This window comes from Mustela nigripes, chromosome 1 (genome assembly GCF_022355385.1).
Source record: "Mustela nigripes isolate SB6536 chromosome 1, MUSNIG.SB6536, whole genome shotgun sequence".
Lineage (NCBI taxonomy): Eukaryota > Metazoa > Chordata > Mammalia > Carnivora > Mustelidae > Mustela > Mustela nigripes.
The window spans coordinates 2,762,573-2,778,813 of NC_081557.1; the positions used below are offsets into that span (position 1 = coordinate 2,762,573).

The 16,241-nt window shown below is 63.5% G+C and overlaps 1 protein-coding gene across 9 annotated transcripts in view; it reads left to right on the top strand.

The window, feature by feature from the left end:
- Positions 1-16,241, top strand: part of SHANK2 (SH3 and multiple ankyrin repeat domains 2) — a 453,945-nt gene that overhangs the window by 185,266 nt on the left and 252,438 nt on the right. For 7 of the 9 annotated variants that reach the window (XM_059399020.1, XM_059399024.1, XM_059399027.1 and 4 more), the window contains 2 exons: positions 4,673-4,988; positions 14,889-15,058. In XM_059399020.1, the coding sequence (XP_059255003.1) occupies positions 4,673-4,988; positions 14,889-15,058 (486 nt within the window). Of the gene's footprint in view, positions 1-119; positions 845-4,672; positions 4,989-14,888; positions 15,059-16,241 lie in introns of those variants that run through there. The other 2 variants (XM_059399036.1, XM_059399032.1) reach the window with 2 other exon arrangements.

Consider the following 16,241-nt stretch of genomic DNA (forward strand, 5'->3'; position numbering starts at 1 on the left):
GCCAGGGCTCGGTGGCACTCTGTGCTCTCTCTCTTTAAAAAAAAAAAAAAGAGAGAGAGAACGGGGGGAGGGAATCCTGTTTTCTCTAGGGTAATTACCACGATGGGGTGAGCCGGAGAAGGGATAGGTACTTGTGTCTGATTCCTTCCAGCGGAAATCTGGGTCGCGCTCAGCAATACCAGAATGCCGGCGAGGGCTGCCCGGTCCATGTGGGTCTGGTGTGAGGCTCTGGACCCGGGTGTCTCGTCCTGACTCGCTCGCCGCATCTGCCAGCGGACAGACAAACGGCAGCAGAGAAAAACTTGGCTTTTTCTTTAAAAATAAAATTCGGAAAGCACGGGGCGTTTTCTCTAGCACCCGGCGCATGAGAGCCGAAGCAGCCAGAGCAGCAGCCCGTGTCGGCTCGGATGGTCGGGGCGCGGGCTCGTGGCTGCCTCCGGGGTTCCCCGGCCGCGGGCTGGAGGATGCCTGACTCGCGCTCGCCCTCCTCCCAGAGGCAGTGATCACAAAAGCTGAGTAGCCCTGCTCACATGACGGACGCCTGCAGAGGCAGCAAGGTTTGAGAGCAGCCCCAGTCTACGCACGGTTGGCTCCCAGCTGACAGACAGAATATGGGGTGGGCTTTGTCGCCAGCACGCTGGGTCTGGCATGCCCAGCTATGCTCGGAAGCACGCAGTGCCCAGACGCCCGCCGCCGCTCCCCGGGTCCGAGCCGCTCCAGCGCCGAGGGGCCGGGCAGCCCTCCTCTCCTTCCTCCCATCCGAGAAGGTTATATAATGAGCGGACGGCTGCCAAAGTCGGAGGGAAAATGAAGTCTTTGTTAAATGCCTTCACCAAGAAGGAAGGTAAGGGAGAGCTGTCGGGAGCGCGGTGCATGGGAACGAGCAGTTTCGGACTGGTTCTCCGAGGGGCGCGGGAGGACTCCGGTCGCTTCCCAAATTGCCGGGTGTCCCCAGCCATCGCGGAAGGGAATGACCACTTCGGGTGCGCGACTGGGCTTTGTTGTAGTCGGTCTGGGGTCCTGACCCGCGGGAAGGTGCGTGTCCCCGAGCCCCCAGCCCCTTGCACAATTGCATTCCGGAACGTGCCTCCATGGTGACCGTGCTGGAGGGCACGTCAGGAACTGAGTCATACGGAGAATAAAGGAAGTTTGGACGCGTCTGCCCGCTTCCCAGAGCGAGCCAGAGCACCTGCTCGGAGGCAAGGGAGGTCAGGGCGCGCCGCCGGCCGTGCGGGCTCAGGGCGGGCGTGCTCTGAGCCACCCCCCGGCTCTCGTTGGCCGTCCCTGGGCGGCATTTTCCCGGAGTGGATGCAGACACGGCGTGGCGACCGCGAGAGTGCATGCGATTTTTGTCATACCTTGTGTGATTTCTGTTGTGGGAAAAAAAAATGTATAAATAAATACATGAAAGACAGCTAAGAAAATACCCGCCCACTTAGAGTTCGCAGATCGCCTGAAAGCAGGAAACAGCTGCGTGGAATATTAATCATTTTCAGACAGGAAAAGAGTTATTTTTACCCTTTTCACCAAAAAAAAAATCAACATTTCCACGGTTGGCTCCGGCGACTTTCTCAGACAGAGAACTCTCGCTTTATGGATTTGGGTTTATGGAGACATGACTTTGGAGGAGTCAGGAAGGCGGTCAGGAGCCCAGGCCGTGGAATAAACAGAAAACGTGTCCAATGACCCTACACGGGGAGCTCCTTTAATGCTCCTCTTGGTAATTAAGCTAATTGTCATTTGAATGTGCCCTAATGACACCTCTGACCCCGGTTCCCACCCCACCTGATCCCCAGGGCAGAAGTATCTGAAAACACCCTGCTCCCCCCCCCCCCCCACGCCTGTCCCTCGATCTCCCGGGGCAGCAGTCCTGAATTCCCACCGCCGCCCAAGCCCCCGCTCCGAAAGCCGGCTTCAGCCCGCGTCTTGGGAATTTATATAAAGAGCAGCCTTTGTCCGTGCTCATCTGCGGGCGCGATTAACCCAGATTCCTCTCCTGCTACTTCGGTTTCTGGAGCCCGTGCACGCGCAGGGAAATGTTAGCTGGGGTTCATCCGGTGTCCGTTCTGTTTTTTCACAGACCTTTGTCCTCTTACGAGTCTGTCTCTGGCATCGGCAGGACAGCCTCCCCACCCCCCGCCCCAGTTTCCGTTAAGGGCATTAGTCCTTCACGGTTCTGTCGGCCAGAAAGGACCCGGCTGGAGGGTCGTGGAGACCCAAGGCTCAGCAGTTCATGTCACCGAATGCACGCGTTCCCTGGTCTGGGAGCATCCCCGTGGAGCTGGGGTGTCCCCTCCCCAGTGGGTTGCATGAGTCTTGACTCCTCAGATGTGGGGGCAGGGAGGTTGGTCCGGGAGGCCCCCCAGGGCCCCTCACCCTTTCTGCTTGATGGGTCTGCTGGAGGGGCCAGCTTTCTGGCTGGGGTCCAGTCCTCTAGCCGACTGTCTCTGTGCATGGGGGATTTTCGCCCTCTTGGGCTGTGGCCGTTCGCCCTCTGTGAGGTCTCTCCGTCCCCCTACCCCATCGTTGGGCAGGTGTCAGGTCGCCCCAAAGCTCCCACCAGCAGGTGCATTTTTTTTAAACCCTAAAGGATGCGTGCCCAGTCCTTGTGGGGGTCATTCTGGCCTCCGTCTGCTCGGAGGGAGGGGCTGATGCGGTTCTCCCTCACGACCAGCAGCAGCAAACTCAGGGACGCTCCTCCACGTGAGGCTTCTCCAGCAGGTGCGGCCTGGCCTTGCCAGTTCCCTGGGGCGCTGAGCCCCTTGAGGGGGCCGCCTCTTGGGCTCTAGAGCCAGGGATCCATCGAGGACGCCGGCCGCCTCTCCCGTCACCTGCCTCTCTCCCAGCTGGGCTGGCCCTTGTGAGTTCGTGTCCTTTGAGGAATTCAGAGCCGGACGCCAGCCCCAGCTGAAGAGCCCTAGCTGCGCCCAGAGAGGCTTCCCAGAGGGACCAGGTGGGAGCGGGCGCAGGCTGCCAAGGTCGAGGCCCAGGACCTCGCGGCGCGTCTGTTCCAGAATCTCACCAGCTGCTCGGAACGTGGATTCCCAGTGCCCTCTCTGCGCGGCTTCTCTGGCGTGGCTCCTTCCCTGCCTTCCCGGGACCGCCCTGCCCCCCTCCCCCGGCGAGGTGGTGAAGGGTGCGCTGGGTCACAGCTGCCTCAGGGGAGCGCTGCGCCGTCTGCCGGCGCCACCTCTTCCCCAGGGCTCCCGTAGGCCCACCTCTGCCCCGGGGGTCTCTGCCCACACTACTCTGTGTGCTCTGCTGCCCCGCGCGGCCGTGGGCCAGTGGCGGGGTTGATGGGAGGGGCCCAGGCCCAGAGGGCGCACCTGTCCTTCGCTTCCGTGGAGTCCATCACCACAGCCTCTGACCTGGGGCGGTGGGGGCCGTGGGCTACTGGGGCTGTTTCCCTTCAAGACACTGGGACTCCCACTCCAGCCCGGCTCACCCAGGAGGGCGTGTGCGTTCTGCGGCCCCACACCGCTGGTCTGGCCGCGGGCGGCACAGATTCGGGGGCTCGCTCGCTTGGCCTCATGGAGCATTCAGACCCCACAGTGCACGGGCAGCCGCGGGGCCGTGAAGGAAGCCCACGTCCCTTGCTTCCAGGGGCAGCGGTGACTTCTCCAGTGGCCTGGAGGGCGACTTTTCTTGACATGAGTCTTCTAAGAAAGGACGCTTTCTATTTCTGGCCCCAGCCCGCGGAGCCGCTGGAGTGGATGTCTGTCCTCATGGTCCCTGCGGGCAGCGTCCTCATTCTGACTCCCTGGGCACGCAGAACTCGGCAGAGGGAGGGCCTTGCCTGTGGTCCAGAACTTTGTAGAAGACAGATGAGGCATGCTCGCGCCTTCCTGTTGCGCGCTGCTGGGCCCTGGCTTGGTGGGTGGAGAAAGCGTGCTTGGTCCCGAAGCAGACCCCAACTGAACAGTACTTGGAGGGCCACGTGCGCGTCCGGGGGTGGCCGCAACACAGCCCAGAGATGGAGGGGCTTACACAGCAGGACTCACTGTCCCCCCTTCCTGGAGACCAAAGCCTGAGATGCAGGCACGGGCAGGGCGGGGCCCCCCCTGAGGCCTCTCCCCTCGTGTGTGGATGGCCATGCTCTCTCTGTGTCCTCATAGGGTCGTCCCTCCGTGTGTGTCTGTGTTCTGGTGCCTTCCTCATATAAGGATCCCGGTCACACAGGATCAGAGCCCAGTGACTCCGTATTACCTTGATGGTCTCTGGAGGCCGAGCTCCAGAGATGGTTTCAGGCATCCAGGGGGAGGGCTCCAGCGCATGAATTTCAGGGGGACCTGGTTCATCCCCTCTCAGAGGCCAAGTTCAGGTGGTGGCGAGGAGGAACTCTGTGTCCCAGCCACGTCGCGGGGCTTTCACAGGTGTCTTGGCTGCTGAAGGAGCAGGCGCTGGCCCGGATGGAAGGTGGACCCCAAGCCCCTTCCATCTCAAGCCTTAGCTTGAGCCTCCATGGAATGGAGACGTCAGTGTCCATCTTGTCTCTGCTTCTGTGTTGGGGTGGGCTCTGCACACATGGTGGGGGCTCTGCACACGCGGCAGGCTCTGCACACACAGCAGGCTCTGCACACCCAGGGACCAGCAGGGTCTCTCTGCACCCCTTCCCTGCATCGACCACGCCACACACGCGCTTACCCTCCTCTTCTTGTTCTCTCTGACCCAGTGCCCTTCCGAGAGGCCCCGGCGTACTCCAACCGCCGGCGGCGGCCCCCCAACACGCTGGCCGCCCCCCGGGTCCTGCTGCGCTCCAACAGTGACAACAACCTCAACGCCAGCACGCCCGACTGGGCCGTCTGCTCCGCCACCTCCCACCGCAGTCTCTCACCCCAGCTGCTGCAGCAGACGCCCGGCAAGCCCGAGGGGGCCGCCCGGACCCTTGGGAGCTACGCCCCCGGGCCCCGCAGCCGGTCCCCGTCACTCAACAGGCTGGGCGGTGCCGGCGAAGATGGCAAGAGGCCCCAGCCGTCCTGGCACGTCGGGTAAGGAGTGGCCGGGGATGGGGGGGCTGCTGGCGAGGAGCCGGGGGTCTCCCAAGGGGACCAGGAGAGGAAGCTGTCCCTGCGCCGTGGCTCCTTGTTTCTAGGGTGCGGGGCACGCCTAAAGGTCGGCCAGAATGCCTGCTTGTTCCAGCCTGGATGTTGGGTCACTGCGCGAGCACGAGCCCATGGTGACCACCCAGGGCAGGTGTAGGAGGCGAGGCTGAGCTTCGGGGGGTGGCTGGGGCTGGGCTGGGGCTGGGCTGGGGCTGGGCTGGGTCGGAGGCCTTGTTTTCCTTCCACGTGCATCGGCTTCTGGTTCTGAAAGTGAACCGCGCGCCGAGTGGGACCCGAGGCCAGCAGCCTGCCCGTTGCCGAGCTCTCCCAGGGGCCGCGTGGACCGCAGACTCGTGATCCAGGATGAAGGCTCACACCGGGCTCTGGGCCCTCCCGCCGGCAGCCTCCCCAGCACACTCAGCCCTGGCCAAGCCCCTTCAGAATCGGTCACCTGAGGATAGGACTTCTGGGGGCTGGGCTCTCGGCTGGGGCCTCCAGGGGCCGGGCCTGGGGCCGGCTGCTGCTGTCCCCGGCCCCTCGCCCCGCCAGGCCCACTGTGCTCCGTTTCGGGCGCAGGCCCTGGTGCTCGTGCTGCCGCGTGCTGCCGCGTGCTGGGCCCTCCCCTCCCGGTTCCTGCGCCGTGAGGGTCTCGGGTGTTTGTGCGCTTGGCTCTGCCTTCAGCCGTGGTGGCCTGGGAAGGCCCATAGACCGGTGTTTTCCCGGCTGGCACAGGGCTCTGGCGAGACACACGTGTCCCCGTAGGTCCAGCATGTCCCCAAATACTCCTTTCCACCCCGCTTGTTCCCATTCCCACCCAGGCCTCTGGAGGCACCTGGGTGCACCAGCCTGTTGAGTGAGGCTTGCTGATGCCTCGGCCTCTGCGATGCTTCCTGGGGACCCTGTCCCGTAGGTCCCGTAGGTTCCGCGTCTCCCGAGCAGGGTGCAGGCTGGGAGCCTGGCGAGGAGGGGGCATTAGCACCTCACGAGGTCCTGGCAGGAGGCTGACGGCCGTGACCCTGAGCAGCGGCGGGTCAGGTGTCCGGATCAGGAGAACGCGCCCGCGGGAACCACGTCCCCCACCGCCCCCCCGGGTAGGGGTCTTGGGCCTGAGGCTCGGGCTGCCGGCCCACCCTGGGCCCACGTCCGTACCCAACCCCGGCCACTGCCCACCCGCCTCGTGCTCCAAACAGCGAGATCCAGTTTCTGGCTCTGGTCTAGATTCTCACTCGGAGTCACCCCAAGGGAGACGTCCCAGGTGCTAAGAACAGTTTAAAACTAAATTAAAGGCTTCCCCCCGGGACGGCAGATTCCACTTTGCACCGTTCACTGGAATTATGACTAGTTTTGAGAAGCGCATCCCCTTCCTCCAGCACGAAATCTAATAAGACACGGAAGGCGGCGTGGCCAGGAACCGCAACATGGCAGACGAGTGTGTGTGAGGGACAGCACCCCGGGGTGCCTTGCTGGGGCCCTGCCTGGCCATCCCTGGGTCCTGTGCAGGTGCGTGGGGGGTCCTCACGGCGTCTGTCCCAAGCGCTTGCTGCCGGGACCGCTAGGCACGTGTTCTGGACCCTGCCCCAGGCCAGCTGCTTAACATCGTGAGCCTCGCCTACACGGCGGATTGTGAGAGACTGGCCCCCTGGGGGATTGTTTCTAAGACACTGTGAGTGAGGTTGTGCCCGCACCTTGCGCACAGGACGTGCTGAGACAAAGCTCAGATCCACATCCAGCTCCAAAACAGGCACTTGGCGGGTTTTGTTGCCTTTGTCACCTAGAGCTGTGGGCAGGGGCACCGGCCACCCAGGCTTGCCCCCCACTTCGGGACTGTTGTCCGTCTTGCCTTTCTGAGTGGTGCCCTGACGGAGGCCTGCTTGCTCTGCCTCGTGCAGCCTTCTGCCCCTCCTCCACGCCCCAGCGCACAGGCCTGCCTGTCCCATGCCCTCAGGTTCAGGATCCAGCTCCCCTGCTGGTGATGGGAGCCGTGTGCTGCTGGGGTCCTTCCCGCAACCCTCCCCTGTCCTACCAGGGACCTGTGGGGTACACCTGCTTCCCGCTGGGACGTGAGGGAACGGTGGGCGTTTGAGCCACATGGCAGGCTCTCTGCCTCCCCACTGGGAGACCACGATCTGACCTTTCAAGCCACGCCTAGATGTAGAACCAGCCATACAGGCCAGCCTGGGTAATGGGGGACGCCAGATACAGGACCCCACAGCATCGCCCCTGGGCCTTGTGGGGGCTTGGGGTGGGGGCTGGATCCTTCCACTCCGCCCTTGTCTTCGTAGCTGAGAGCCCGACCCCTTCCCGGGGCAGACAGGCACTGGCTGGGCACAGCACCTGGGGCTCTTGCGAGGAGGAAACCGGCTACGAGACTCGGGGTGGCCTGGGGTGCCCTGAGAGCCCTTACCGGCTCTCGCGGAAGCCGGGGTGGGGCTAAGGCCGCAGGCGGTGGAGGGAAAGGCCCAGCCCGGCACACCCCTCGGTCTGCATCTGCGGGTTCTGTCTCCGCGGGTCGCCGTCCCAGCTGTGCTCCGCCCCACCGTGTGTCCACACGGACAGCTGACCACTCTGCCCCAGGTTTCTTCCTGTGAGGGGGTGGGTGGTTTGGGGGCGAGTAAGTAGATTTTGGTAACCGTCCACCACGCATTCTGAGGCCGATCAGCCTCACGGGGGCTCCCCAGAAGCGTTTGTTGCTCTGGGCTGTTGGCACCACTTAGAAAGACCCTCTGGCCCGTTGGGCCGGCCCTGGGGTCACTGTCCAGGTGAAGAAGGTCGCTCAGTCCTGTAGAGGGAGCCTCAGCCTCCTGGCCTCTGTCCGCTCCCGCCTCGCCCACTGCTTTCTGCCTCGCGGCCAGTGGGGAGGCCAGGCACTCAGCCCACGGTCGGGCAGAGCCCATCTGCCTGCGTGCCGAGCGCGGCCCTGGAAGCCCCAGCCAGGGGATGATGGGCACATTGGCGCAGCCCCCATCAGGCGCAGACAGTGCCCAGGCGAGGGACCCCGGGGTTTCCCCAGCTGCCCGAGTCCCCGCCCAGCTTCCTCCCTGGCTGGCTTGTGTGCTGGGGTCCGGGTGAGCGTCCCCCACGGAGCTGGCCTTCCCTAGCCCGCTGACCTGAGTGCCAGGCAGGGAGGCCGAGGCCCACGGAGGTCAGAACCCAGGGACCTGCTGCACCTCTCGAGCCCAGGCCGGGCTTCCGCGGTGGCTCCCTCTAGTGGCCCACGGGTGGCGCGTCCGCATCCCTAAGAACCAAGGCCCCAGGGCCCCAGCGCTGAGTCCTCATGGAGGGGAGGACCTGGGTCCCAGCGGGACCCCTCCAGTGACCCGGCAGCTGCCCCTGACTCACCAGCACGAGGAGGCATCCTGGGCACCGTCCTACTGAGGGCACATCTCCAGGGTGGATTTAGCTCTGCCCGGAGGGGACATGGGCTTTTGAGAGCAGGAGAGATTCATGTGGCCCGTGGCCGGCTGGTGGTCTCCCTCCGAGCTGGAGCCTTTGGGCAGGACGGGCAGGGGTCAGCGAGTCTGCACAAGTCCCCCTCTTCTCCCTAGCCTGGCCGCAGGACGCTGGGAACACGCAGGTGTGTGGGGCTTGGGGTGGATAAGACGGCAGAGGGGCCAGGAGCCTGCGGAGGGCAGGGAGCTGGCCATCCGAGGAGGGTCCCGGTGTGGAGCAGCCGGGCCAGCTGCAAGCCTGTAGCCAGGGTCCCTCTGGGGGAGGGTGATGTCAGTATTAGCAGTCTGTGCTCCGTGAGTGGTGCCTGTGCGTCTGTGAGCTCTTGGGAAGGAAGACCAGCCCGACACGGGGCTTCGGATCCCAGAGCACCTTTGCTCACACAGTAGAACCCCAGGTCAGGAATCAGAGACTGCACCCCCTTCTGGGGGTTGCTGGAAGGTTCTGGGGTCAGGGGAACACACCTATCCCTGCACGCCTCTGCCAGGGGATGAAGCTCCCATCTGCTCAGGCTTGAGGGTGTGAAAGGGCACGCTGGTGCCCCCTGGCTTGGGTCACCATTCACCCCTGCGAGCCCTCTCCCTGCTTCCTGGGGCCACGGGGACCAAAGCTTGGCTCTCCCACGGGAGCAGAGAGCCAGTTTCCTCCACGAGAACTCAGTGCGACAGCTGCTCCTCTCCTGTGCCGGTCCTGACCCAGAGAGGGAGTGAGGTGGGCGCCCACCAGCAGGGTCAAGAGAGGGCAGGCCACGGGCCACTGCCCGACCCGGGGCGCTGATGGCATGTCACCGCAAGGTCAGGAGGAGGGGTCCACGAAGAGTGGGGCTCCCTGGGTTTACGTCTGTCCCCTGGAGGTGAGGCAGGGCAGGCCCGCGGCCCCCCGGGGCAGCAGGCACGTCTTGGCTTCGAGGAGTCAGTGCCCGGGCACCTGGCAGACCGCCCCTCCCCTGCCACTCGCTCTCCTTCTGTGTTCGGGGACATTCAGAGATCGCTGTCTCAGTCACTTGCGTGAACTCACGAATTGCCATGTCCCCCCACCAGAGGTTATGGAGAGGGCATGGGGACACAGGAGCCCCTGGTGGAGCCCCCCAGGGCTCAGAGCTCCTTGGGGGAGGTGGGGGGCTCCCTAGAGAAGGGGCGATCCCGAGCGGGGAAAGCAGTGGACCTGCTGGGCACAGGGTGGGGGGTGGTGTGGGGTCTGCTGTGACGGGCAGAGTGTGGGATGTATGAGGAAGGGTGGACATTTAGAGCTTATCCCCGTCCCTCCGGGACTCCTGACATGTCGTCTTCCCCCTGCCCTGCTTGCAAACGGGCAGAAACCCCACTCCAGCGGCCTGGGTCACCACAGAGACTGTTGGCAGAGCCGCACAAAGCTGGTGCCTGGTGGATCTCACTTCTCGGGGCCACAGAAGTCCTGGCTCGTGCTGCTGCCCCAGCCAGTGTCTCTGCGGCCAGTGGGACGGAACACCTTGATGACCATCCCTCCCCAGGTCCCTTCTTAGGGCCTCATGGGGCGGCTGTGAAGTGTGGGGTGCTGTGACCAGAGCCCCAGAGGCAGGCCAGAGCCCAGAGCCCATGCTGGGGCCACAGGGCACAGGGTGGTGGGTACCCAGGATTCCTGTGTGTCTTACTGGCTCCAGGGCAGGGCAGAGCTGATGCCGATAATACGGGGGAGACTGAGGGTCTAAGCTTTTCCCCCGAAAAGACAACAATCAGCAGATGATAAAATCTTGGGACCTTTGGGGCTGGACGTGGCACCCTATTCACCAGACCACCGAGCTGGCAACACTCACCTTCCACCCACCCTGAGCGAGCCGGAAACCTGGGGACACCCCGATTTTAGTGGGCCCCAACCCCGACAGGTCCCTGGTCACCCGGGCTAGCTGGGAAATGGCCCAGTTCACTCATCCACGTCACCCACAGCCAGCCACCAATTTTCTGATATTGAGAATTCAGTGACTGACCTCTCATGCCAAACAGGGTGGTTGGAATCCCATCTGGCTGCTCTTGGACGGATCACAAGGAAAACGTTGACAGTTCGGAGTAGGGAATTTCAGACCATCCTCACTGTGCAGGCAGGAGGGAGCGGCCCCAGTCGGGCTCCCTGGGCCTTCTTTCCCGAGGGGGGATGGCACTCCCAGCCCTGAGCCACCGCGGGGCTCTGGCCCCTGCTGCCATAGACATGGTGCCGAATACCGGACGCCTTCCCTTGTAGAAGAGGTCACGGTTCCGCAGGTTCATCACTGCACAGAACCGGGACCCTCCTGGGGGCGCTAGGCTGGCATCAAGGAGCAGGATGTGCAGTCAGCTCTGTGCCCCTGTGTCTGGGTCACTCTTTGTGGAACCTCCATTTTCCCATCTGTAAAATGGGGCTTTGTGAGGCTCAGGTTACCCTGGAATGAGGAGATGCTTTATCTTCTGTGGGGAATCGCACATCAGTGCTGGTGCCTGGAACCGCGGCTGCCCTCTGGTCCAGAGGAACTAATTCTTCCGTGTTCTTTGACAAAGCCTTTCCTGGCATGGATTGGGGAGTTAGGGACCTGACCGTCTGCAAAGTGGCTCAAGACACAGAGCTGTCCAGAGGGGAGCTGGGTTCACTTGGACTTCTCTGCCCAGTGACCCACACTCTGGTGCCTGCTGGAGGCAGCTGGCGCCCACGGGCAACTTGTGACCCCCTTTCCGGGAGAAGCAGAAGTGCGGGTGCTGCTAATGTTCATGTCCTACCTGCAAAGAGTAGTTCCTGTTGACTCATTCTCCAGGCATGGGGGGATCATCCCCTCTTAGAAGACTGGAAACTAGGCTTCAAGAGCTTAGCTCACTTGTCTAACACCCATAGTAATCGGTCAGCGGGGCATCTGGCGGGGTCCTTGGGAAATTTGGGTGGGTGAGTGGATACGACGTTTGGGTAAGTGGGAAGGTGGATAGTTGAGTGGATGGACGGACAGACGGATGGACGGATGGATGGGTGGTTGGGGTGGGTAGGTTAGTGCATGGATGGATGGATGGATGGGTGGGTGGTTGGGTGGGTGGGGTAGGGAAGCGGGGGATGGGCGGATGGAGAAGTAGACGGAGAGATACCAACACCCCCATTCCAGAGTCCAGCTAAACATAGAAAATGGACGTGCAATCACATGTCACATTTTTAGGGAGCCATACGAGGTTGCTAGCATCGAGACGAGATCACGGGTTCTCGACGGGAGGGGTGGGCACGGGGAAGGGGCTCCCCACCTGCACGCTCCCAGACCCTGCAGGGGACGAGGTGGCTGACGTCAGGCCCCAGGCAGTGTCCCAGTGCTGCGTGGACAGGAAGGGACCTGGGAGGGGGAGGGGCAGAGCGCAGGGACCTGCTTTCCGGGAAGAATCCAGAACAGGTGGAGAATACGGGGGCAGGGCTCCATGTGGGGGGGCAGGACCGAGAGCACAACTGCTGTCCAAGCCGCCGGGAGTGGAGCTGCCCACTTCTGTCCTCTCGTGTGTCCTCCTGCTGCCCCCGCGCTGGGCCTTGCCCTGCCCTCGCTCAGTGCGAGCCAGCCAGCGTAATTTAGCCACTGCGCATGTCCAGAGGCCCAGGGACCCTGGTGTGTGGTTTCCTCCCAAAGCCTGCCTGCCCCCGGCCTCTTCCGAGCTGTTCAGGTCCAGGTGAAGTGGCCCAGGGGGCCACATTGCCTGTTGCAGAGAAACTGGGTCCCCTTGGTCGCCAAGACCCCTTCCGCCATCTGGAAGCCAAAGAGGAGCCCCCGCGTGCCATGCCCGGCCCTGCACTCCTCCCAGCTCTCAGTCCCGGGCCAGGGGGCCCCGAGCCAGGCTGGGATGAGGCCAGTCGCATAAATGACGCATAAATGACTCATGTCCCCAGGCGGGGGGCAGCGGGCGCCCTCGCAGGTGGGAGCTTGGCAGAGCCGGTCGTGCTTTCCCGCCTTCTCTCACGTGACAGGCTCGAGCCCCAGACTGCCCTTCCTCCCTGCCCTCCCGCTGGCCGGCCATGCTGTTTCCTTGGACCGGAGGGGGTCACACAGCGTGCTCTTGCCAGTCCCCTGCTCCAGGAGCCCCTGGCGGGCCTGGGATGCAGACTCGCCATCATGGGCACATCTGGGTCTTCCTGTCCATCGAGCTGTCGCTGGCTGAGCTAGGAGAGGTTAAACAAGGTGAGACGGAGCCGCTGGGCAAGGCTACCCGGGCCCCCGGGATTCTGTGACCTCCGTCTGTGGCTGGAACTTGATTAAAGAAGGCTCGGGGTTGGGGGAGGATCGGTATCTCTCGGGACAGGAGAACGTGAGGACAGAGGACCTCGGAGCCCTGCTGGGCACACAGGACAGCTCTGCCCCATGTGGGTTCAGGCGGGCTCTGGCCATGGGAGTCAGGCAGACAGACCCAGCCGTCAGTCCTTCGCCGTGAGCGAATCACGAGGGTAGACACCCTCCGGCTTTGCATGTGTGGACACGGGCTCCCCTGGCCAGCTCCCCGAGTCGTGATGGCCAGTGAACTGTCAGGATATGGAACACAGCATGGCCATACTCTGTGAGCTTCTACCGGCAGACCATGGGTCGTTTATCAAGGGTACAGATCTGGGAAAAGCACGGGACCAAAGGAACATGGAGGGGTCCCATCGGCTCCCATGAGGTTGTGGTCCCATCAGCTTCTGGATTTCTCCCTGCCAGCCAGCTCCCAGCAGCCCCTGCCCAGAGGGGAGACCTTCCTCACAGAACGCTCTAGACCCTGCCCGTCGTGGCCACGAGTTTCTGACACGAGTGGGCCCCTCCTGAGACCCAGGGTGGTTCCCCAGGTTAGAATCCCTGCCTCCGTTCATCCACGTGCTTTCTCGAAAGCACCCATCCCAGGTCAACGAGCCAGCATGGCGCCTGGGACTCTCCATGGTTAGAACGGGGTGGGCACGCCCTCTGCCCCCGCGTGGACGTGGCCAGCTCTGGCACCCATCGCAATGGTGCGGGCACGTTGTGACGGAAACTGCGTGGCTTGTTCTCTGTGGAGCTGCCCCTTGGCCTTGCATAGCCCCCTGCGGAGCCGGCAGGGACATGTCTCACCCTCCTGCCGGGACGAGGGCTTGGGAACGGTGGCTCGTTGTGAAGAAACATAAAGCAGGAAGGCGGCCCCGCGTCTGGTGAGGAGTCCGCAGGGCTGGGGCAGCGGTGCGTGTGATCATCAAAGCTCTCCGGGGACAGGGGCGTTCCCTCACCCGGAGTGGCTGTCCTGCAAGGAGCCAAGAAAATGTCCGAGACCCGAGTCTGCCCCGTTTCCTGCATCACGAGGGTCTTTGATTTCCCTTTCTTTAAAGATTTATTTATTGAGAGAGAGAGAGCGCGCGCACGGGTGTGTGTGCGCGTGGGTGCGGCAGGGGAGGGGCAGCAGGAGAGCGTCCCCGAGCAGACTCCCCGCTGAGCGCAGAGCCCAACGCCAGGCTCCGGCTCCTGACGCCAGGATCGTGACCTGAGCCAAAATCAAGACTCAGACGCTTCACCAAGTGAGCCCAGGTGCCCCGTGGTTTTTATTTTTCTAGGAACTGTTAGGGGACACATGACATACACTTTACTGCCTTAACTGTCTTCGGGGCGTTAGCGTTTTGTGGTATGAGGCTCATTCACACTGTTATGTGGCCGTCTCCACTGTCTCCGGAACCTCTTCCCAAATGGAAATCCTGTCCCCGTGAGACGCCAGCTCCCATCCATCCCCGGGCGCCTACTGTTGACTCTCTGTCCCGTGAAACACTCCCCCAGCCCCAGCACCCACTGTCCCCTCTTCTGTACCCCTGAGACTGACCCCCATCCCTCATTCAGCCCTGGCACCCACTGTCCGCTCTCTGTCCCCCTGAGACACCGACCCCCATCCCTCCCCCGGCTCCGGCGCCCACTGTCTGCTCTCTGTCCCCCTGAGACACCAACCCCGTCCCTCCCCCGGCTCCGGCGCCCACGGTCTTAGGAACGTGACCACCCCAGGCACCTCCTGTCAATCAAATCGTACTGGGAACGCCTGCCTTTCCTTTCCGGCTTCTTTCACGGAGTGTAACATCCTCAGGGTCGGTCCACGTTTAGCAGGTGTCAGAATGTCCTTCCTTTTCCAGGCTGGATCAGAGTCCACGACGTGGGTGGACCTCACTTTGTCTATCCGTTCGTCCTCGGGCGGGTGCTCGGCTCATGTCCGTCTCGGGGCTGTTGCGAGCGGGGCCGCTGCGGGCAGCTGGCGGGCGCGGGTCTGACCCGACGTGCAGCTGCTGGAACCACCTCGGTGTCTTAATCGCGAACCCCCGGGCATTTTCAGGTCCTCGCTCCCACAGGATGGCTCGCAGCATGGCTTCGGCCGTGAACCGCTGGGCCACGGGCCCGCAGTGTGATGTGCCCTGTCTCAGGCCGTGACCCTCTCGCTCTCTCTCCGCGCCCCTTCTCAGGCCGGCTTTCCCGCCCGGTGCCAGCAAGGACGCGCTGTCTGCCTTCGAGTACCCGGAGCCCAAGCGGAAGCTGTACAGCGCGGTCCCGGGGAGGCTCTTCGTCGTCGTCAAGCCATACCTCCCTCAGGTCGACGGCGAGATCCCCCTCCACCGCGGCGACAGGGTCAAAGGTCAGTGTCCACTCGCTTCCGGGCAGGGTCAGGCCAGGTCCCCGCCGCCTCGGCTGACCCCCTGTTGGGGCGTCGGCGTCCGAGGCCTAGCTTCCCGGGGCCCCTGGGGGACGTCTGGAGCCTGGGAGGGCAGCACGGGGAGCAGACGGGGCTCACCGGCCATTCCGGTGTCACACGCGTGTCGCGAATGAGACCCCGCGGCAGGAAGTACGGGGCGGGCAGGGTCCTTTCCACCTAGGGAACCCCTGAGGGCCCCGGGGAGCCCGTGGCACGGGGCAAGGACCTAGTAGGGGTTGGATTTGGACACGTTTTCTTGGGAGTCGGGGGTGTCTGGGGGGATGGTCCGCCGCAGCCTGGAGGCCTCCGCTGTTCCTCGGAGGGGAATCCACCAGGCCGGGGGGAAGCGTCCCAAAGCAGAATCCTGGAGAGTGGTTGAAAAGCACAGAAGGTCTCCATGGGTGGCAGGCCAAGGAGTTGGACTTTGTTCGCAGGGTACTGGGGAGCCAGCGATGGCTTCCGAGCAGGCCGATGAGGTACGTGAGGCCGTTCAGGAAGATGGGTGTCATCAGGGCGTGGGCCGGAGGTCGGCCAGGGCAGCGGCTGTGGGCCGCAGACCGCATGGCCGCAGCTGAACTCTCCAGGGAGAGCAAGGGGGTACGCCCCGCGTGCCCAGCCGTGCGTGGGGCCTGCCATCGGAAGACAGGCTTTCCGAAGACGCACGGCAGGGGCTCACAGCACGCCCCTTAGAGGTCGGCAGGCCAGGGCCAGATCCTGCCTGCGCCTCCTCGTCACCCCGGGCCCCAGCTGGCCCGTGACCCGGCATCCTCCTCTGTGCCCTGCACTGGGCTGGGGTTTGCAAGGCTCCGAGGACGGGGATCCTCTCGCGGCTCCTCCCGGCCGACGGTGCGGCTGCACACGAGGCTGGCAGCAGGGCCGAGTCCGGGCTCCGTCCGTGTTCTTCCGGCATTCTCCCTCGCCTCCCGTGACCTGCGGGGCTCGTTCCGGACCCTTTTCTCCAAAACGTTCCCTTCCCCGTTCAGTCGACCTTGTGCGTGTGTTAATTCCAGGAGTCACACGTTTGAACTCTGGAGTTTCCACGTGTCGTTTCCCCCAGTCATTTCGTTTTACGTAGACTTCCAGTTACCCTGTCGGGGTTTCTCGCTCGCTGAAGGCCCGTGCTGTG